This window comes from Amaranthus tricolor, chromosome 1 (genome assembly GCF_026212465.1).
Source record: "Amaranthus tricolor cultivar Red isolate AtriRed21 chromosome 1, ASM2621246v1, whole genome shotgun sequence".
Lineage (NCBI taxonomy): Eukaryota > Viridiplantae > Streptophyta > Magnoliopsida > Caryophyllales > Amaranthaceae > Amaranthus > Amaranthus tricolor.
In genome coordinates, this window is record NC_080047.1 from 2,982,543 (window position 1) to 3,001,478 (window position 18,936).

At 32.8% G+C, this 18,936-nt stretch overlaps 2 protein-coding genes and 1 long non-coding RNA gene across 3 annotated transcripts; 1 reads left to right on the top strand and 2 right to left on the bottom strand.

Moving 5' to 3' along the window:
• Positions 1–4,513: 4,513 nt before the first annotated feature.
• Positions 4,514–5,250, bottom strand: LOC130798944 (dirigent protein 23-like). The gene has a single exon (XM_057662042.1). The coding sequence runs from the start codon at positions 5,185–5,187 to the stop codon at positions 4,600–4,602; it is 588 nt and encodes a 195-aa protein (XP_057518025.1). The 5' UTR covers positions 5,188–5,250; the 3' UTR covers positions 4,514–4,599.
• A 2,321-nt stretch (positions 5,251–7,571) lies between these two features.
• On the top strand, positions 7,572–9,505 carry LOC130798950 (uncharacterized). The gene is made up of 2 exons (XR_009039154.1): positions 7,572–8,777; positions 9,091–9,505. It is a non-coding gene; the product is annotated as an uncharacterized LOC130798950 (long non-coding RNA).
• A 2,646-nt stretch (positions 9,506–12,151) lies between these two features.
• On the bottom strand, positions 12,152–12,890 carry LOC130798957 (dirigent protein 23-like). Its single transcript, XM_057662047.1, has one exon. The coding sequence runs from the start codon at positions 12,863–12,865 to the stop codon at positions 12,305–12,307; it is 561 nt and encodes a 186-aa protein (XP_057518030.1). The 5' UTR covers positions 12,866–12,890; the 3' UTR covers positions 12,152–12,304.
• Between the last annotated feature and the right edge of the window lie 6,046 nt (positions 12,891–18,936).

The window sequence follows — 18,936 nt, forward strand, 5'->3', positions numbered from 1 at the left end:
ACAAGTGAGAGAGATAGTTAATAATTCCAATAGATAGTGAGAATTAAAATTTATCACAAAAATAAAAAAAAAGGCTTTCAAGACTCAAGAGTTTCAACCACTAAATTAATCCAAAATTTTAGTTTATGACTTGTATTTTGGTATCTTGAGTCCGGGTCCTCATATGTGTAGGGCTGTCTCTGAATTTTTTGGGACCCTAGGGCAAATAATAAGTTGGGGCCCTCTTAAATATTTTTCATGTATAAATCAATGATTTTTTTAGAGGTAATTTTATATGTGAAATTGAATTAAACACTCATAAAGTCATAATATAATTTAAAATATAAACAAAACAATAGCTCCCAGTGCTCGACTTAAGTGATCTAGATTTGTATTAGGCCCCGTAATTATTTCATCCAACTTTTTTTAAACATAGTTTTCGTCCGAAATTGAATAGATATACTGTAAAAAAAAATTACATTCAAAAAACAACTCAAAAATCAGTAAACTACTTATAATTTATAAACAACTCAAAATATAGAATTGTGATCAATGCTAACAACATAGTCGTAAGCATAATCTGCCCTTTCATTAAACTCTTAATGAAAATTCAAAACAAGAAATCAAGCATGTTCCAAATCAATTAATCAAGAAAGCAAAAATCAACATTAAATTCAAAAATCAACATGAAATCAAATTGAAATTCAAGAAATCAAGAATCAAAATCAACCTAATATTGAAATTGAACTTGATTTGGGGAGAGAGATGATGAACTGAAGCTCAATGCAAACAGAAAATATAATCGATAAAGAGAAAATTCAAATTGAATCGAAAATCAGAAGATGAACTTGTAATTGAAATTCAAGACAAAATTCAAAACTAGAAAGGGAAAGGGAAAGGGAATTGGAATTACACTTCAATTAAAAAAACTGTAGAGAAGACAAATCGACCGTATATACCGACATATACACCGGATGAAATACACAAGATAAATTGATACATGAGTAGTTTTGGGAATTGAAGAGGAGTTAATTTTGGGAACAAGGAATTAATGGAGGAATTTGGGCCATTTATTATTGGGAATTAATAGAGGAATTTTGGGAACAAGGAATAAATGAAGAAATTTTGGGAATTCTTCTATCTATCTATATACTATATTAATATAAAAATAATTATGACACATATCGACTTTATAGTGAAAATTTTCCTGCTCTTTTCGAGTTCTATTTAAGCAAAAATTTTAAGCATATCATATAATATCTTTCTGCTTAGATTAGTTTAATTGATAAGTACAGAAGATTTTAAAACTATACCTTATAAATTAATATTTTATCATATACAATCAATTAAAATATTTTGTATCTTTTCAAACAATGGAGAATTATAAAATGAAATAAATTAGCTATTTATGTAAAAAATATACTTTTGATAAAATAATTTATATATTTATAGTCTTAATATGATTAAGAAGTTATATGATAACTTAATTACATATATGTAATTAACAATTTTAAATTAAATAATTCACAAAATGTATTTGCAAGGAAATCTATTTAATAATGAATTAATTAAGGAGCCAAGACACTGATTTGAAGATAGCACTCGTTTTTTAATTCCTTCAACTCCAACTTTCCATATCAGTTTTTACAATTAGGTCCGTTTTATTTATTTTTTTTCGTTTATAATGGGCCCTCTTTTAAATTTAATTACTGATTTTTTTAACTTGGGTCTCAGGTGGTGGTCTTTTTGGTGTATCCTCAGGGTCAGACTTGCATGTGGGGGGACTTAGAGGTGATTAGAGAATGTATAAAGTATTTATCCGATCAATATGATGATATTTGAGTGAAGGAGGAAACCAGAGGTAAAAATCGACTCAACTTACTTATATTTGACCCCAAGTTGAGTCGACTTTATATTATGTCTTGAACATGTTAGTTTAGCAGTTAAAGTCGAGTTGCCATTTTGGCTTACCACCAGAAACCCGACTCAACTTGAGGGTCTCATGCAATTTTTTTTTTTTTTTTTTTTTTTTTTAGTTTTCGGCTTTTTGCTCAATGAAAGTATTAGATGTAATGATTTATAAATACCCTTTAATAGTTACCTAATTCTCATTCTGTAAATCTCCATTGAAGTTTCAAGAAAGGTTCATTTAGAGATTGTCCTTTGAGTCCTTTCCCAATTGCAACGACACCAAGAAATATCAATTATCTAAAAATTTAAAATTAAAGTTTATCTAATGTTACTTCTAGAAAACAGTATTTTAATAGAATTTATTCAACGTTATAAACTACCACGCCTCTCCATTTCTAGGTCAACGGGTGGCGTTGTATCATCACATGTGTATGAAATATTTATTGCTTGATTATAGTCATGAGTAAAAAACAGTTTTTTTGAGATAAGATTCTTAAATTGAATTTCGCACAGCCCTCTTTTTCCTTATGCTATTTATAATCCAAAAAACGTAAAATTCCCCACAACATAACATGTAACATGTTTTTAGTGTGATATATTTAGTGATATTTAATTTAAATGTTACTGTTTTAAATTTTTAATGATATCTAATGGATGTAGTGATATTTATTAGACTCTTTAGTATTATAATAAAAAATCATACCAAAGCTTTTTGCGGTAAAAGATCTAGTGACATTGATTATAGTAACAATTATATATGTTGATAAAAGCCACATAAAGTATATTAAATCACGTCATAGTGAAACTTAAAATAAAAAATAATTATTATTATACTAAAAATATAAATCCGCAATATTTTTTAAATGTCACTTAATCTTATTTTGGAAAAATAATTTTTTTGTAATGACTGTTTTATAGAAAAAATATAAATCATTCGATTAATTTCCTATCATTGAGAGCTATGTCATGCTCATATGATATCATCCGCGTCTTACATGCATGTATATATTGATGTAACTTCTATACTTACTCCGATCTTGTTTTGTCATTGTTTTTACATACACTAATATATACCTGATTCTTATTTGTCGCCACCTTTTTCATTTTATCGCCACCCCCTTCGAATGAAATTACGAATTTGCCCCTGGAATTTAAAAAATTACAACTTTGCCATTGGACTTAAAATTTCTTATTTTTATACTAATAATAATAATAATAAAAATAATAATAATAATAATAATAATAATAATAATAATAATAATAATAACATTTAAAAATATAAATAAAATATAATAATTAAACAAAAATAATAATTTAATAATAATAATAATAACAACCACAATAATAATAATAATAATAATAATAATAATAATAATAACAAAAATAATAATAATTATAATAACAATAATAATAATAATAATAACAATAATAATATAAAAAAAAAAATACTAGTCGCACAAAACGTGCGACTGTACCTAGGTCGAGGCGCACTTTTTGTGCGACTCGACCTAGGTACAGTCGCATGTTTTGTGCGACTGGTTTTTATTTTTTAATTTTTTAATTTTTTTTAATTTCGACTTATAAAATTTCTTTTGTTTAATTAATTTATTTTTTAAGTTACTTTTATTTAAATAATAATAATAATAATAATAATAATAACATTTATAAATATAAATTAAATATAATAATTAAAACAAAAATAATAATTTAATAATAATAATAATAACAACCACAATAATAATAACAATAATAATAATAATAATAATAATAATAATAATAATAATAATAACTCAAATGGCAAATTTGTAAATTTTTAAAGTTCATGGGTAAATTTGTAATTTCATTAAGAGGGGGTGGCGATAAAATGAAAAGGGTGGCGACAAATAGTAATGCCCAAGATATATTCGGTCTCTTCGGCAAATGATGATTAGTTGCAATTATTATTTAAATTGATAATTTTAATGAACGTCTATAAATAAGTAAAAAGGTAAAGGTAATAAAACTAATTTTATAATTAGCCTTACTTGAAACATAACTCTAAAAGATTCGTTCAGAAAAAGGATGAACAAAACAACTCAAAGCTTGGTCCGTTGTAGTTGAGATTTTGATGGCCTGAAAACAACTTCTAACCTTTATCTAACTAGGCGTAAAACAAGATCGTTTAAACTAACTAAAAACATATCAACACATAAAATTAATCTATATGGTTTATCTTGTCCTCCTTATGTTGAAACATGGGGAGGAACCAAGAAAAGGAGAATCTAAGATAATAGGTAATCATTGAGCATTGGAAAAAGTAAGAAAACGTAAATAAGAATTCTTTCTTTTTATTATTTTATCATTTTTATTTACTTTTGGTATTTCATTAGTATACCATTAACAAAATTAGAATACAACACTAATAATATCACTATTTAATTACTTTATCATTCTTATTTACTTTCTTATTTTTCCCAATGTTTAACAATTACTTTAGATTTTTTTTCAGAGTATATTACTAGCAACTTTTTTCAAAGAGTTAACATAGAAAATATAATACGAGTACATATAACAGAATTCAACATAATAATATATTATTCGCAACTAATATATTTGTATTTTTAGAAATATATATATTTCCCCCTTTTTCTTGTAGCACATGAGATGCATGGTGCCTTACATGATATACACAAAACAAACCAAATAACATCAATATATGCATGAATACCATCAAGGGTGGAAAATTGTAACATTGTATCCTACAACAGCATTCAAAGAAGTAAGATTAAAGGAATAAGTATGAGCCACAGCATACCCACGGGCCATCCGAAAAAGCCCGGTTCCACCCACAACCGGAAATTCCCTTACCGGATTCATGATCGAATTCCGGCCAAAGATAACCACAGTACTCCCATTATAGATCCCATCCACGAAGCCACAAGTCAACCCCATAATAAAATTCACACCTTCTTGAGAGGCCGTACCAAATAGACCTTGGGCCCGCCCAATTAGCTTTGAGTTCGGGTCAGGGCTTATAGTTAATGGATCATCAGCCATATTCAGGGTACCAAACGCTAATCGGTCTGTGTTGTTAGAGCCGATGGGCCGGGCAATTAAGGCTACGGTTGGAGAATCCCCGCTTATGATATCGTGGAAGTAGAATTGTAGGACAGTTTTGCGCTCGTGTGGCCCGTATGCTTCTGTTTTTACCCATGTCAATGTTTCGGGCTTTTCAGCCCGAACTGAACCCATACATATCATAATTAATATCAACACCACAAAGGAAAAGAAAGTAAATACGCGCTTATTAGTCATCATGTTTCTCTATTTTAGTTTGTTGATTTTGTAGTATTATGATTATGATTAGCTACGGTTGTCTGAGATGAGAAAAGCAAATGATTTATATAGGCAATATGTATTTGAATTTAGCTTTCTTTAAGTTTGGTACTTCTAATATTATAAATGGACATATAAATTAATGACAAGCGCTTCATAAAGTCACAATTAATCTAATATGTATTTTTTTAAAATCAATATTATTCTATTATTAGTGTCACGAACCAAGTCGATCAACAAAAAATTTAATGACATATTTGGGAATGATGATTTTATTTGAAAATTTAAAATTGGTTCAAATTTATTGTTTGACAAATAAAAAATTTTAAATTTGATTTGGATTAATTCCACCATTGTTTTTTAAGTAGTTAGATAAGTTGGGAATTTGAGAATGACTAACCAAACCGGCCTTGCCATTCCCAAATTCTTCATTTATGATTTCATAACTGAAATTGATAATTTAAAATGAAATACATGTTCCTAAACATTACATAAGGTGATAGTTGAATTCCTAAAACATATTATGTATTCTATAGCGTTCTCTTACAAGAGAGCCATAGCTTTTAGACTAAAAGTGTGGTTATAGCACATGCATGCCCTTATTATACAATGTGCTACACGTTGGCTTCAGTGGCAGATCCAGATATTAAACTAAATGAGAGCATGGACATGACAAAACAATTCAATAAAAAATACTATTCTATAATCTATTTTGACGAGCTTTTATATTGAGAGATTAATTTTTAAAATTGTGAATTGAAATGCATGTATTTGTGATTTATGGAAGATTAATTAATAAGAATAGTAAGAGACAAGAGTTGCATAGAAAGTGTGTAGCTTAACTGGTCATAACTGTTCAATAAAGGCTCTAATACAAAAGGTCTCAGGTTTAAATCCTACAAATTATAAATTTTTTACAAAATTTCAGTGCCCTCATGTGCGAATGCAGGATACAATTGGATCCACTCGTGGTTGGCTTCAAATACAATGACAAGGAATCAATTTAATCAAAAGTTTAAGTTGATGGTTGAAGACTCAGGATATGTTATATATACTTTATCACAAGTAGCACACAATAACTTATTGAGCTAGAAATGTCGATGGAGTACATGATGCTCTTATCATAAATAGTGCTAATTATTTCACTTTGAAATGATGGGTGAGTGCATGGTTTTTAAATCCATGACTTTTCGTTATATTGACTTCCGATAACATAATATAATTTTTAAAAAAAAAATAGTTGAAGCCTAAAATATATACTATGTAATCTATCGATTATTATGGATCTTTAATTATTCTTAGGTCATGATTGAATTGAGCGTAAATATTTAAGTTGAGAAGTAAAGTCAAACTAATGAAATGAAAGCAAATAAAGATGCATTTGGAGTAGTTAAGTTAGTTGTGAAGAATGTAAAATGAACATGAAATAAAAATAATAAAGGAAATAGAAGATGATTTCTCTTATTTTGGAGGTAATACATTCCCCCATCCTCCCCTAGGATAAATATTTAGCCCACAAAATTGATGGCTATCTTCATTTTTCATTACTTTGCAACTATTCTTCCACCTGTACAACAATCAAATTTCACTAATTTCTCATTTATCAATTTTATTTTCTTACTTTAACTTTTTGACTCTCTTAAATATTTATATCTGATCCAAGCATGGGCTTAGATTCAATTTATCTGCTATATAATTTAGTTGCATATATAATAATGTATGAACTTAAGATCTATTGACATTGTAACTAACTGAGCTTAGATTATAAATTTATACTGGTCTACAAAATAAAATAATCACATTTTCATGTAACATCATGTTATCATGATTTCATTTCCCCTTATTTTAAGGAATTAATTAAGCTCCTCCCTGCTTCTAATTATATTTAACTACTACAATTACAAGTCTACTATAATATGTTTTTGATGTAAAGTCTACAATAATATTACTTACATTAATATTTCTAATTAATTAATAATAATGTAGTGTGACGATAATACTTCATAATTAGTGACTTTTTAATCAGAAGTGATAATTGCTACATGCTCGTTGATTAATTTATTCATATGGTTTCTTCCTCAAATAAAACTTCATAAAATAGATTATATAGAATATATTTGTTTTCCTAAAAAAATTCTTGCAAACAGTTTTTAAAAACATTATTTCTTAATAAATCAATTAATATATGAATAATTTTCTTTTGTTTGGTTTATTGGTGTTAATAATATAGTTTGGTCATTATTCTTGGCTTAATCAAATAGTGTAGCTTTTATTCATTGCTTATTCTATAACAAACCCTACATTAGCTGTTAGTTACAAGGTGTAAAAACTGAAAATAAAGAATCAAGAAATCGAAAGATTCTTTTCTCTCTCTAAACTTCAGTTCTTCTTCTTCTTTCATAAGCTACTGTAATAACACCTTCATGGAAGCTCTAAATTAAACTCTAACAATGGAGGTTGTAACATGGTATCAGCCTAAAATCGATCCTAAAACGTCCTTTTTTGTTCGTATTTTCTTATTCTCCTTTCTAGATGTTTTTTTTGCTCATTTTCTGTTCGTATTTTTTTTCCTTCGAATCCTAATTATAATGCTTGGATTCGTTGCAATAATATGATTGGAAACGTTCCATGATTATCGGTCTCACCGCTAAAAATAAAATGTCCTTTGTTGATGGTTCTTTGCCTCAACCTTCATCTACTTCTCCTGATTATAATGCTTGGATTTGTTGCAATAATATGATCATCGGTTGGCTCATTGCATCCATGGATCGTTTGACGGCCAAAAGCATCATGTATTGTAGTACAACACATGAAATATGGACTGATCTTAAAGATAGATTTGGTTAGGCTTCTTTGGCTCAACTTTACTCTTCACAAGAAGACCTTATGAACTTGGCTCAACAACCTGATCAACACATCTCTGATTATTTTACAAAAAATGAAGACTATTTGGGATGAACTTGATCATCTTAGTCCCTTGCCTTATTGTACATGTACTGGATGTATTTGTGGTCTTACAAAGAAATTTCTTACACTCCAGCAAAATCAAAGAGTGATGCATTTTCTTATGAAGGTTCATGATGATTTTCAGCAAGTTCGTACTAACATTCTTATGATGGAGCAACCTCCGACTATTTCTCAAGCTTATCGTCTTCTTCTACAAGAATAACATCACAAAGAGCTTAAACATCTTTCCCCTCCTTCATCGGTTTCCATGGCTTTTGTTTCCGACCGTAAATATCCATGTCATTGTCATTCATCACACAAAAAATCTTGTTCGGTCTCTGGTCATAAGCGCAATTCCCGGTATTTTTGAGAGCATTGCAAGATTAGTGGTCACTCCATTGATCCTTGCTTTAAAATCCACGGTTATCCTCCAAACAACAAACCTGATAAGAGAGTAGCTGCTACTGTGCATACTCCTATTGATGATGAATCCACTGCCTTGGAACATATCGGCCTCACTTCCTCACAATTTAATAGTCTTTTGTCTCTCCTTGGCAAACATAAGTCATCTTCCATTGATACGGTTCCTTCAGATCCATCTCTTACCACCACTACTCATCTAGTAGGTATATATAGCTTCTCCGCCTCTAAATATGATTCTTCTGCTTGGATCATTGATAGAGGTGCCACGTTATGTGTCATTCTTTATCTTCTTTTATCAATGTTAAATCACTCACTGACAATAGGCACCATGTAACCATACCTGATGGACGACAGGTACACGTTACCTTGGTTGGTGACATTCCTTTATTTGACAACCTTCTCCTAACTAATGTGCTTTATGTACCTCAGTTTCATTTTAATCTTATCTCTGTTTAACGACTTTGTGCTGACAATAATAATACTGTATATTTTTCTCACAGTCGTTGTTTTCTTCAGGGCCCTTCCATGAGAGAGCCTCTGGTTCTTGATAATCATTTTTCATGGTTTATGCTGCACATCACCGCAATTTTCTCAGGATGTTTCTCCTAAATGTCATGCCACAGTAACAGTTCATGCCAACAACAAGAAAGACTCCCCTATGCTATGTCACCTACGATTAGGGCATCCCACTTTACACAATCTCAAGTTACTTTTTCCTCATCTTGATGTAAAGTCATTCAAAAATAATATCATTTGTACTATTTGCCCTAAGGCTAGACAAGCTAGGCTCCCTTTTAGTTCTAGCTCCATTAAGTCTACTGTTCCTTTTTAATTAGTGCACATTGATGTATGGGGTTCTTATACTCAACATACATATACTTCTTGTTCTTATTTTCTCTTTATAGTTGATGTTTTTACTCGTTGTACATGGATATGGATATTTTTAATGAAAAACAAATCTAAATTTGTTACTCATCTCACAAATTTTCTTGAATATGTTGCTACGCAGTTTAAAACCTCTGTCCAAATCATTCGTTCTGACAATGTCAAGGAATTTTGTGAGGCCCGGATGTTACTTTTATATCAATCCAAGGGCATTAATCATCAGAAAAGTTGTTACGACACACCACAACAAAATGGTGTGGTTGAGTGCAAGCACAAACAATTATTGGAGATGGCTCATGCTTTATATTTTCAATCAAATGTCCCTCTCAAATTTTGGGGCGACTGTGTTCTTTGCGCATGTTATCTCATAAACCGCATGCCTCTATCGACACTCAATTTTATCTCACCATATGAAAAATTATTTGGACATCCTCTAACAACACCTTGTATATTTTTGGGTTATCCATTTGGTTAGAAAGCTTACAAAGTGTACAATCTTACTACACAAAAAATAATTATTTCTTAGAGACATCATTTTTCATGAACATAATTTTCCTTTTCATCCAAATTCTCCATAAAATAATCCTTACCCTACAATTTACTTGCCTACATTTACTGCACCCCCTGATTTCTTTTTTATCCTTGTGCTAATAACCCACGGTTCCCAACTTTTTCCCCATCTCAAGAAAGTACAACACTTTCCAAGCAAGCTTACCACCTTCCCAGTATACTATCTTTGTTGACAACTCACCTTCTACTCTACACGTCCCACCATCACAATCCCCTATACCACCTTCTTTGTCTTTACCTACTAATACTCTACAACCTATTAATGATTCTTCTTTAGTGGTAGACTTGTCTTCTTATTTACCTACCTCCCCTATACCCATTCGAAAATCATCCAGAAACTCTCCCCTATTGTTATCCATGACCATTTTCCTTTATCACACAAACTTTTCCTTGCTTCTCATTCCTCATACCATGAGCCTAAGATATATTGATGCAATTATGAATAGCTCGCAATTTAATATTAAACAAGAAGAGCATAATTGCATCATGGCATTAGCAAAGCCCATTGAACCTCCATGTACTAAACCGACTGAACGTGCTGATCATGGCTTGAATAAAGGAGATCAACTTCAAAATGGACTAATCATGAACATAGAAGCATGGCAAGAGCAAGAAGAAACAAAGGAAAGCCTTACAGTAACATGCAAGCAGAACAGAAGGCTGATTCCACGCATACAAGCAACAGAACAGCAAAGACATAGATCTGCCTGGCAGCCCGCCTTGCGAACATTGGAACGTCTAGCATGGTGTGTGTTTGAGCGTGGGATTTCAAAGAATGGCATCTTTAGACATAAAAGAAGAAGCCAAGACTCAGATTTAGCACGGAGAGTCCTCACAGAACCCACGAGAACAGCAACAAGTTCGAGTGTTCGCCCGATATTCGATAATGGCTGATTCAGAGGGCAATCAGAACTGCCAGCCATCACCTGCTGAGCAGCCGACCTTGAGGCCCTTCCACAGAGTCAAAATGAGCATCCCAGGATACACCAAGTGTAGTTTTGGAATCTCTATACATGGACCTTTCCATCAAAACCTTAAGTGCCTCCTAAAGATCACATTGAGACACCAAGAAAGGGAGCTGAAGGTCCCCTGTCAGACAGATCAGGCTGGAAGCATATTTAGCATTCTGTTTTAATGTTCTTAATTTTGCACGTGTTTTAATAATAGGCACGGAGTTAGTTTAGTTTGTTAGGCTCCTAAAACTAGCCGTTAGAAGCTCTATATATAAGGGCATCCACATTGTATCATGGACTTCAGTTTTGGTTAATGAAATTTTCATTCAAGTAATTGGTGCAATTACAATTCTGAGTATTATCTTTGTGAGTGAAGCAAGGAGGTATTCAGTCAATTTCCACGAAGGTTGAGAGAGTGAATCTCGACTCTAGTGTGAGGAGGAGGCCAGGGATCGAGTGAAAATTCATTGTCTCCATCCACGACATAGGACCATTCATCCGAATTGTCCTTGTCATCCTTCTGTTTTCATACAAACAGAAGGTTTTGTTTGTTCTTTGTATACCACGGGTAATCTTGGCCGTGTTCTTGAAGTTGTTAAGCGGGTTCTTGGATCGACCATCCCCATACTCGCATCACATATCCTGCTGCACTCGAAGATCCTCTCTGGGTTCAGGTCATGCAAACAGAACTTCAAACCCTTGACAAAAGCAATACTTGGGGTATCGTTTCTTTACCTCCTGGCAAACGACCAATAGGTTGCAAATGGGTGTATAAAATTAAGTTAAAATCTGATGGTACCCTTGAGCGGTACAAAGCTCGTTTGGTGGCTAAACTCTTACAGAATATTACGATGTTAGAAATTAACCCACATGTAATCTAACATATTAACCAACTTTAAATTCACGTTTAAAATTACGAGGTTGACTAACAATTGATTTTAGTAGGAAATCTTATTAGATTTGTAACTTACCTAAGCTCTCTATTCTCTTAATCTACTCTAAAAAAATTGACAAAGTTTCCAGGATAAATAAACCCACATTATTTTTCCTATTATAAGGACTGGTTTAATTTGTTATCGCAGATTTGGTTTTGTTATTACTAGCTAACATTCATATAGACCTTATATTTTGTTTCTGCACACAACATTATAGTAGTATTAGACGTTTTTTATTCCACGACAAGGAAAATATTCCTTACAAGCAGGCGACAAAAGTACAAATTAATCGTTTTGTAAGTAGAGTCAAATCTTTATTACAAGTATAGACGGTGAAAAATAAAACTTCAACCATTGAAAATTGAACATTATGGGAGTAAAAAACATCTAAGGGTGAAATATTGTAACATTGTATCCAACAATGGCATTAAAAGTTGTAGGATCAGAAAAATAGGTTCGGGCCTCAGCAAATCCACGGGCCATTCGAAAAAGCCCGGTCCCACCAACAACCGGAAACTCCCTCTCCGTATTCATAATAGGAATATGGGTAAATATGACGATGGAGCTTCCGTTATACATCCCATCAATGAAACTTAAGGCCAAACCCATTATCAAACTTATATCTTCCTTTGAGGTCCGACCAAAGAAACCTTGAGCCCGGCCCAGTAGTTTGGAATTTGGATCTGGGGTTAAAGTGAGTGGATCGTCAACCATAAAGAGGCTGCCAAAGCGGAAGTCAGTTTTGTTATCGTTTAAGGGTTGAGCAATCAAGATAGAGGTTGGGTTTTCATTTAATATGATGTCATGAAAGTAAAATTGTAGGACAGTTTTGTGCTCGTGATGCCCATATGGTTCTGTTTTCACCCATATTGGTGTTTCGGGCTTTTGAGCCCGTCCACAAATGGATAATGAAATGGCAAGGAAAGTGATGATTAACTTGATAGACATGTTCCTCTATTTTGATTGTATTGGTTAAACGGCTAAATGAATTGGTTTGTTAGAGGTGGAGCAAGCTATATAGTATATAAATTAATATTATGTCACATTTATATATTGTACTAAGATTAATTTAAGAAATAAAGAAATTAATTGGATTACGTGGATAATATTAAGAGTTTGAAATATGTAAAAGGTATAAAAAAAAAAGTAAATTTTTTATTAGATTGTTTCATCGTGAAACGAGTATATACAAGCAGTCAATTAGTATAAAAATTTTTAAAAATTAAATTTGAATTCATACTTGTATAGAAAGCAGTTTTTTTAATAGTTTGGCCAACTCAATTAAAGTCGTCTCTCTAAGAGACGACCTCAATAAAAAAAATATGTCTAAAAAGAATTGCACTCATTTCATAAAAGAAAATTATATCAATATTATAAAAATTGAATTCATAACTTTTTTTGAAAAGTAATATTTGCTCTCGATCTTAAATAAGATCCAATTTATTAGAATATTAGAATATCTTAGAATATCTTAGAATAATATCTCTTTGATTTCTTGCATATTTTTGTATAATCTTTGTGATTATGTAGAATATTAGGAAATATTTAGTTTCCTAAAGTATAGTGACAATCTTGTATATATTGACATTAACATTAATGAGAAAGGCAACCCGAGTCATTCTTACATGGTATCAGAAGCTTCGGTTTTTGATCCCGACTCTTTCTTCCCTTACTCCAAAAGCTGCCACCATTTTTCTTTCTTTTCTTTCTTCATTTCTTTAGTCTCTCTTCTCCATGGCCTCTCCCACAAAAATTCATCCTACTACCTCTTGGGCTCCTCCTCATTCTTACAATAGTGGGTATTCTGATGGTCTTCTTGGCCCACGACCGGCGCAAAGTTATCACACCGGGACTAATACTTCTATGAATTATATTTCTACGGACATCGATCATGCTATGAACACTCTCTCTTTATCTACTCCGGATGAGCAATTTTATATGGATACCGGTGCCACATCTCACATGACTCGTTCTCAAGGTACTTTACTTCCTTATTTTCCTTTAAAGCATCAATTCAATAATGCAATTGTTGTTGGTAATGGTAATTTAATTCCAGTTCTTGGTCACAGGCATATTTCTTTTCCATCTTCACAAAAATCCCTTACCCTCAAAAATGTCTTACATGCACCTAAACTTATTAAAAACCTTATTTCCGTTCGTAAATTCACTCAAGATAATATGGTTTCCGTTGAATTTGATCCTTTTGGGTTTTCTGTAAAGGATTTGGCCACGGGGAACATCGTTTTGAGATCTAATAGCACGGGTGATCTTTATCCTTTTCCTTCTACTCATGGAGCTTCTCCTTCCTCTTCCACATCATCGGCCTTTTCCGCTATTTCTTCTAGTATTTGGCATTCCCGTTTAGGACATCCGGGCAATGCGATTTTAAGTTCCTTGTATTCTTCCCGTTTAATTCAATGTAATAAAAATTCTCCTTTTGTTTGTCATTCTTGTCCTTTAGGGAAACACATTCAATTACCTTTTGTTAATTCTATGTCTATGAGTACTAAACCATTTGATATTATTCATAGTGATTTGTGGACATCTCCTATTTCTAGTCCATCGGGTTATAAATACTATGTTCTTTTTCTTGATCATTATACTAATTTTTTGTGGACTTTTCCTTTATTTCGCAAATCTCAAGTTTATGATGTATTTGTGAATTTCAATGCTTTTGTTAACACCCAATTTGAGCTTAACATCAAATCTTTCCAATGCGATAACGGGGGTGAATTTGACAATAATATGTTTCGTCAATTTTGTACTAGTCGGGGCATTTCACTTCGTTTTTCTTGTCCTTACACATCTTCTCAAAATGGCAAATCCGAACGCAAAATTCGCTCCATCAATAACATCATTCGCACTCTTTTGTGTCATGCTTCCCTTCCCCCGTCTTTTTGGCCTCACGCCTTAAACACGGCCACTTATCTCCTCAATATTCTTCCTTCTAAACTTCTTGGTAATCTCACTCCCACTCATGTTCTATACCGTAAGTCTCCTACATATACTCATTTACGGGTTTTTGGGTGTTTATGTTTTCCTCTTTTTTCCTCTACTACTATCCACAAGCTTCAACCACGCTCCGCTCCATGTGTATTTTTAGGATATCCCTCTTCTCATAGAGGTTACAAGTGCTATGATCTCTCATCCCATAAAATCATTATATCTCGGCATGTGCTCTTCGATGAGGCCACATTTCCTTTTTCTCAATCACCTTCCTCATCTTCCCCAAACTACCAATTTTTAGATGATAATATTCCCATTCATTTGCTCAAAACAGCCCATACACCACCTTCTGGACCTACTCCATCTCTACGCCCAATACCTCATTCCCCCACCCTCTGCCAACCTTCTTCAACTGGGCCTATCCTCATGTCCGGCCCACATAACCTCCCTCACTCTCCAACTTCCCCCTCCCCTACTGGGGCTGCCTCACGCAGCCCAGTAACACTCCAATCCCATCTTCTCTCTTCCTCCCCCACTGGGCCTACTCCTCTCAGCCCAGCCCCACCCCGTCTAGCTTTCCCAACCAGCCCAGCCCCTGTACCGTCTTCTCCCTCTTCCCCACCCTCAACTGGGCCTGCCTCACACAGTCCAGTCCACACACCTCCTCCTTCCTCCCCCTTCCCTATTGGGCCTGCCTCACGCAGCCCAATCAACCCCCCTCCTCCATCCTCACCAACTAGTGTCACTACGCGGAGTAAACATGGTATTTTTAAACCCAATCCCAAATACTACTCTCAAGCTTTATCTGTTTCTTTTTCACCTTTACCTAAATCTCCTCTTCATGCCCTTCGTGACCCAAACTGGAAGTTAGCCATGAAAGAAGAATTTGATGCCTTAATTGAAAATCATACTTGGGATTTGGTGCCGTGTCCTCCTAATGCTAATATCATTCGGTCTTTGTGGGTATTTCGTGTCAAGACCAAGTCCGATGGCTCTTTTGAGCGCTATAAAGCACGTCTTGTTGGTGATGGTAAATCTCAAAGGGAAGGCATCGATTGTGATGTAACTTTTAGTCCAGTTGTGAAACCTGCTTCTATTTGCATTGTTTTAAGTATTGCTCTTTCCCGGTCTTGGTCTATTCATCAGCTTGATGTTAAGAATGTTTTTTTACATGGTCACTTGACTGAAACTGTTTACATGCATCAGCCTCTGGGTTTTCGTGATCCTACTCGTCCTGATCATGTTTGTCTTCTTCGTAAGTCTCTTTATGGTCTCAAACAGGCTCCTCGTGCTTGGTATCACCGGTTTGCTACTTTTTCAACTACTATTGGCTTTTCTAACAGCATTTCTGATAATTCCCTGTTTGTTTATTGTCATGGCTCTGATATTGCTTATCTGCTATTATATGTGGACGATATTATTCTTACAGCTTCCTCAGATTCACTTCGTGAGTCCATTATGTCCAAACTTAGCTCTGAATTTGCCATGAAGGATTTGGGTCCTCTTAATTATTTCTTGGGTATTGCTGTTACTCGTACTGCTACGGGCCTCTTTCTCTCTCAAGAACAGTATGCCTCTGAAATTCTTGAAAAGGCTGGCATGTCTCAATGTAATCCTGTTGCTACCTCCGGCAAACTTTGTGCTAATGCTGGTTCTCCTTGTGAAGATCCTACCTTGTATCGTAGCCTAGCTGGTGCTTTACAATATCTTACTTTCACTCGCCCAGATATTTCATAAGCTGTTCAGCAAGTTTGCCTCTATATGCATGATCCTCGCATTGAACATATGGCTGCTATTCACCGCATTCTTCGCTATGTCAAGGGTACTCTTCCCTATGGTCTGCAGTTACATCGTTCTAATATTTCAACTCTTTTGTCCTATACCGATGCTGATTAGGGTGGCTGTCCTGACACTCGTCGCTCAACTTCTGGTTACTGTGTTTTTCTAGGTGATAACTTAATTTTTTGGTCAGCTAAACGACAACCTACTGTTTCCAAATCCAGTGCTGAAGCTGAATATCGTGGTGTTGCTAATGTTGTTTCTGAAACTTGCTGGATTCGCAATTTACTTCTTGAGCTGCAATGTCCTATTACCACAGCTACCCTTGTCTATTGCGATAATATTAGTGCCGTTTATTTAGCTGGTAATCCGGTCCATCATCAGCGCACTAAGCATATTGAGATCGACATTCATTTTGTTCGAGAAAAAGTTAAACGTGGTGATATTCGGGTGCTTCATGTTCCATCTCGTTATCAGATTGCTGACATTTTCACCAAAGGCCTTCCTCAAGTATTATTTGATGATTTTCGTTCCAGTCTCAGCGTCTCTAAACCGCCCGATTCGACTGCGGGGGGTGTATTAGAATATTAGAATATCTTAGAATATCTTAGAATAATATCTCTTTGATTTCTTGCATATTTTTGTATAATCTTTGTGATTATGTAGAATATTAGGAAATATTTAGTTTCCTAAAGTATAGTGACAATCTTGTATATATTGACATTAACATTAATAAGAAAGGCAACCCGAGTCATTCTTACACAATTGACATCGTTAATTTGGTCTTTGCAGACTCAACTATGTATACGACAACGAGCCTAGTAAACGCTTTAGCTTAGTAAGAAGAGAGATGATGAACTTGATGGTAAAACATCAACTAATAGCTCATAGAAATATTAGTTCATATAATTGGTTAGCCATCTAACTTCTGAAAAGATACTTAATATTTTAAAGAATAAGTCAACTTGTTAGGCCTTGTATATTATTGAATGTTTATGTTTGGGCTTTTGTATAGGTTAGGCCCAAATATGTTTATAACAAGTGGTATATAAACTTATGCTATTGAATAAAAGAAACACAAGTGGGAAAAATTAAACCCTAACACAACTAATAAATAATTAATATAATTGAGTGATTTTTTTAATAAAATTGAGATTTATTGAGAAATTGTCTATTAAATCAGTCTTTGAACAAGCAAAATAAATATTACACACTTACGCCAATGATATTATTTTATATTATCATACTTAAGTCTTTAATAACCAGCATTGACTTATTTTAAATATATCATATTTGTGCATACTTTGTTCATTAAATAACCAACCATATAGACTCTGACTCTTATAGGTGGTGACTACGAATATGCAATGAACAAGGGCTATGAAGAAAATAAAGGTTAAAGTACACTGTAAAAATGTAAAATCTTTTTTGTTGCAGATAAAATTTCTTTTCATATAATCAATGCAACCATAATAGAATATATTATTATATTATTATCAAAATAAAATTAGTAGAAGTATGTAAGAGAACATTTTTCAGCTATATTATATTTGACCCTTAAAAAGTTGAAAACAGTGGTTTTTTAACCAGTTAATTTCGTGAGAGACGACCTCAAAACAAAAAGCTCACATTTTTATCTTCTTTTTAATTTGTATTAATTAGACTATTTAACCTAAATATCTTATATATATCTCTCAAAGAGACTGTCTCTCACAATAATTTATGTTGTGTTAACAGTTTATCATTGTGTAATTCTAGAGTGGTATTACAAATTCTAAGAAATAAAGTACTTCAAAACTGACAAATAATTGTATTTGTGAATTATAATCATACATTAGAGTAACATTTCATATGACATAATAGTTGATAGATAATTATCTTTATATAGAAAATTTTGTATGAGACCGTCTCATCATAAAACGGATCCATACTAAAGGCCCATTAATAAAAAAAAAACAATAAAAAACTGAATTTTCACTTGTACAAGAAGCGATAATTTTTATTAAATAGTTTGAGCTGACTAAATTAAAGTCGTCTCACAGTGAGGTAGCCTCAATAAAAAATTAGTATTTTTAAAATGACTATAAAAAGTTGTTCTTATAAATAAGTGAATAAGTGATCACTTTAATGTTATAAGTAATCACTTTAAGATTATAAGTAATCACTTTAAGATTATAAGTAATCACTCTAAGACAACAAATATAAATTTGGTCAACTGTGAGACAATTTCATTTAAAAATTTGTATATTAACTATTATATTTCACAAAAAAGGAATATTCATTATAATCCATGA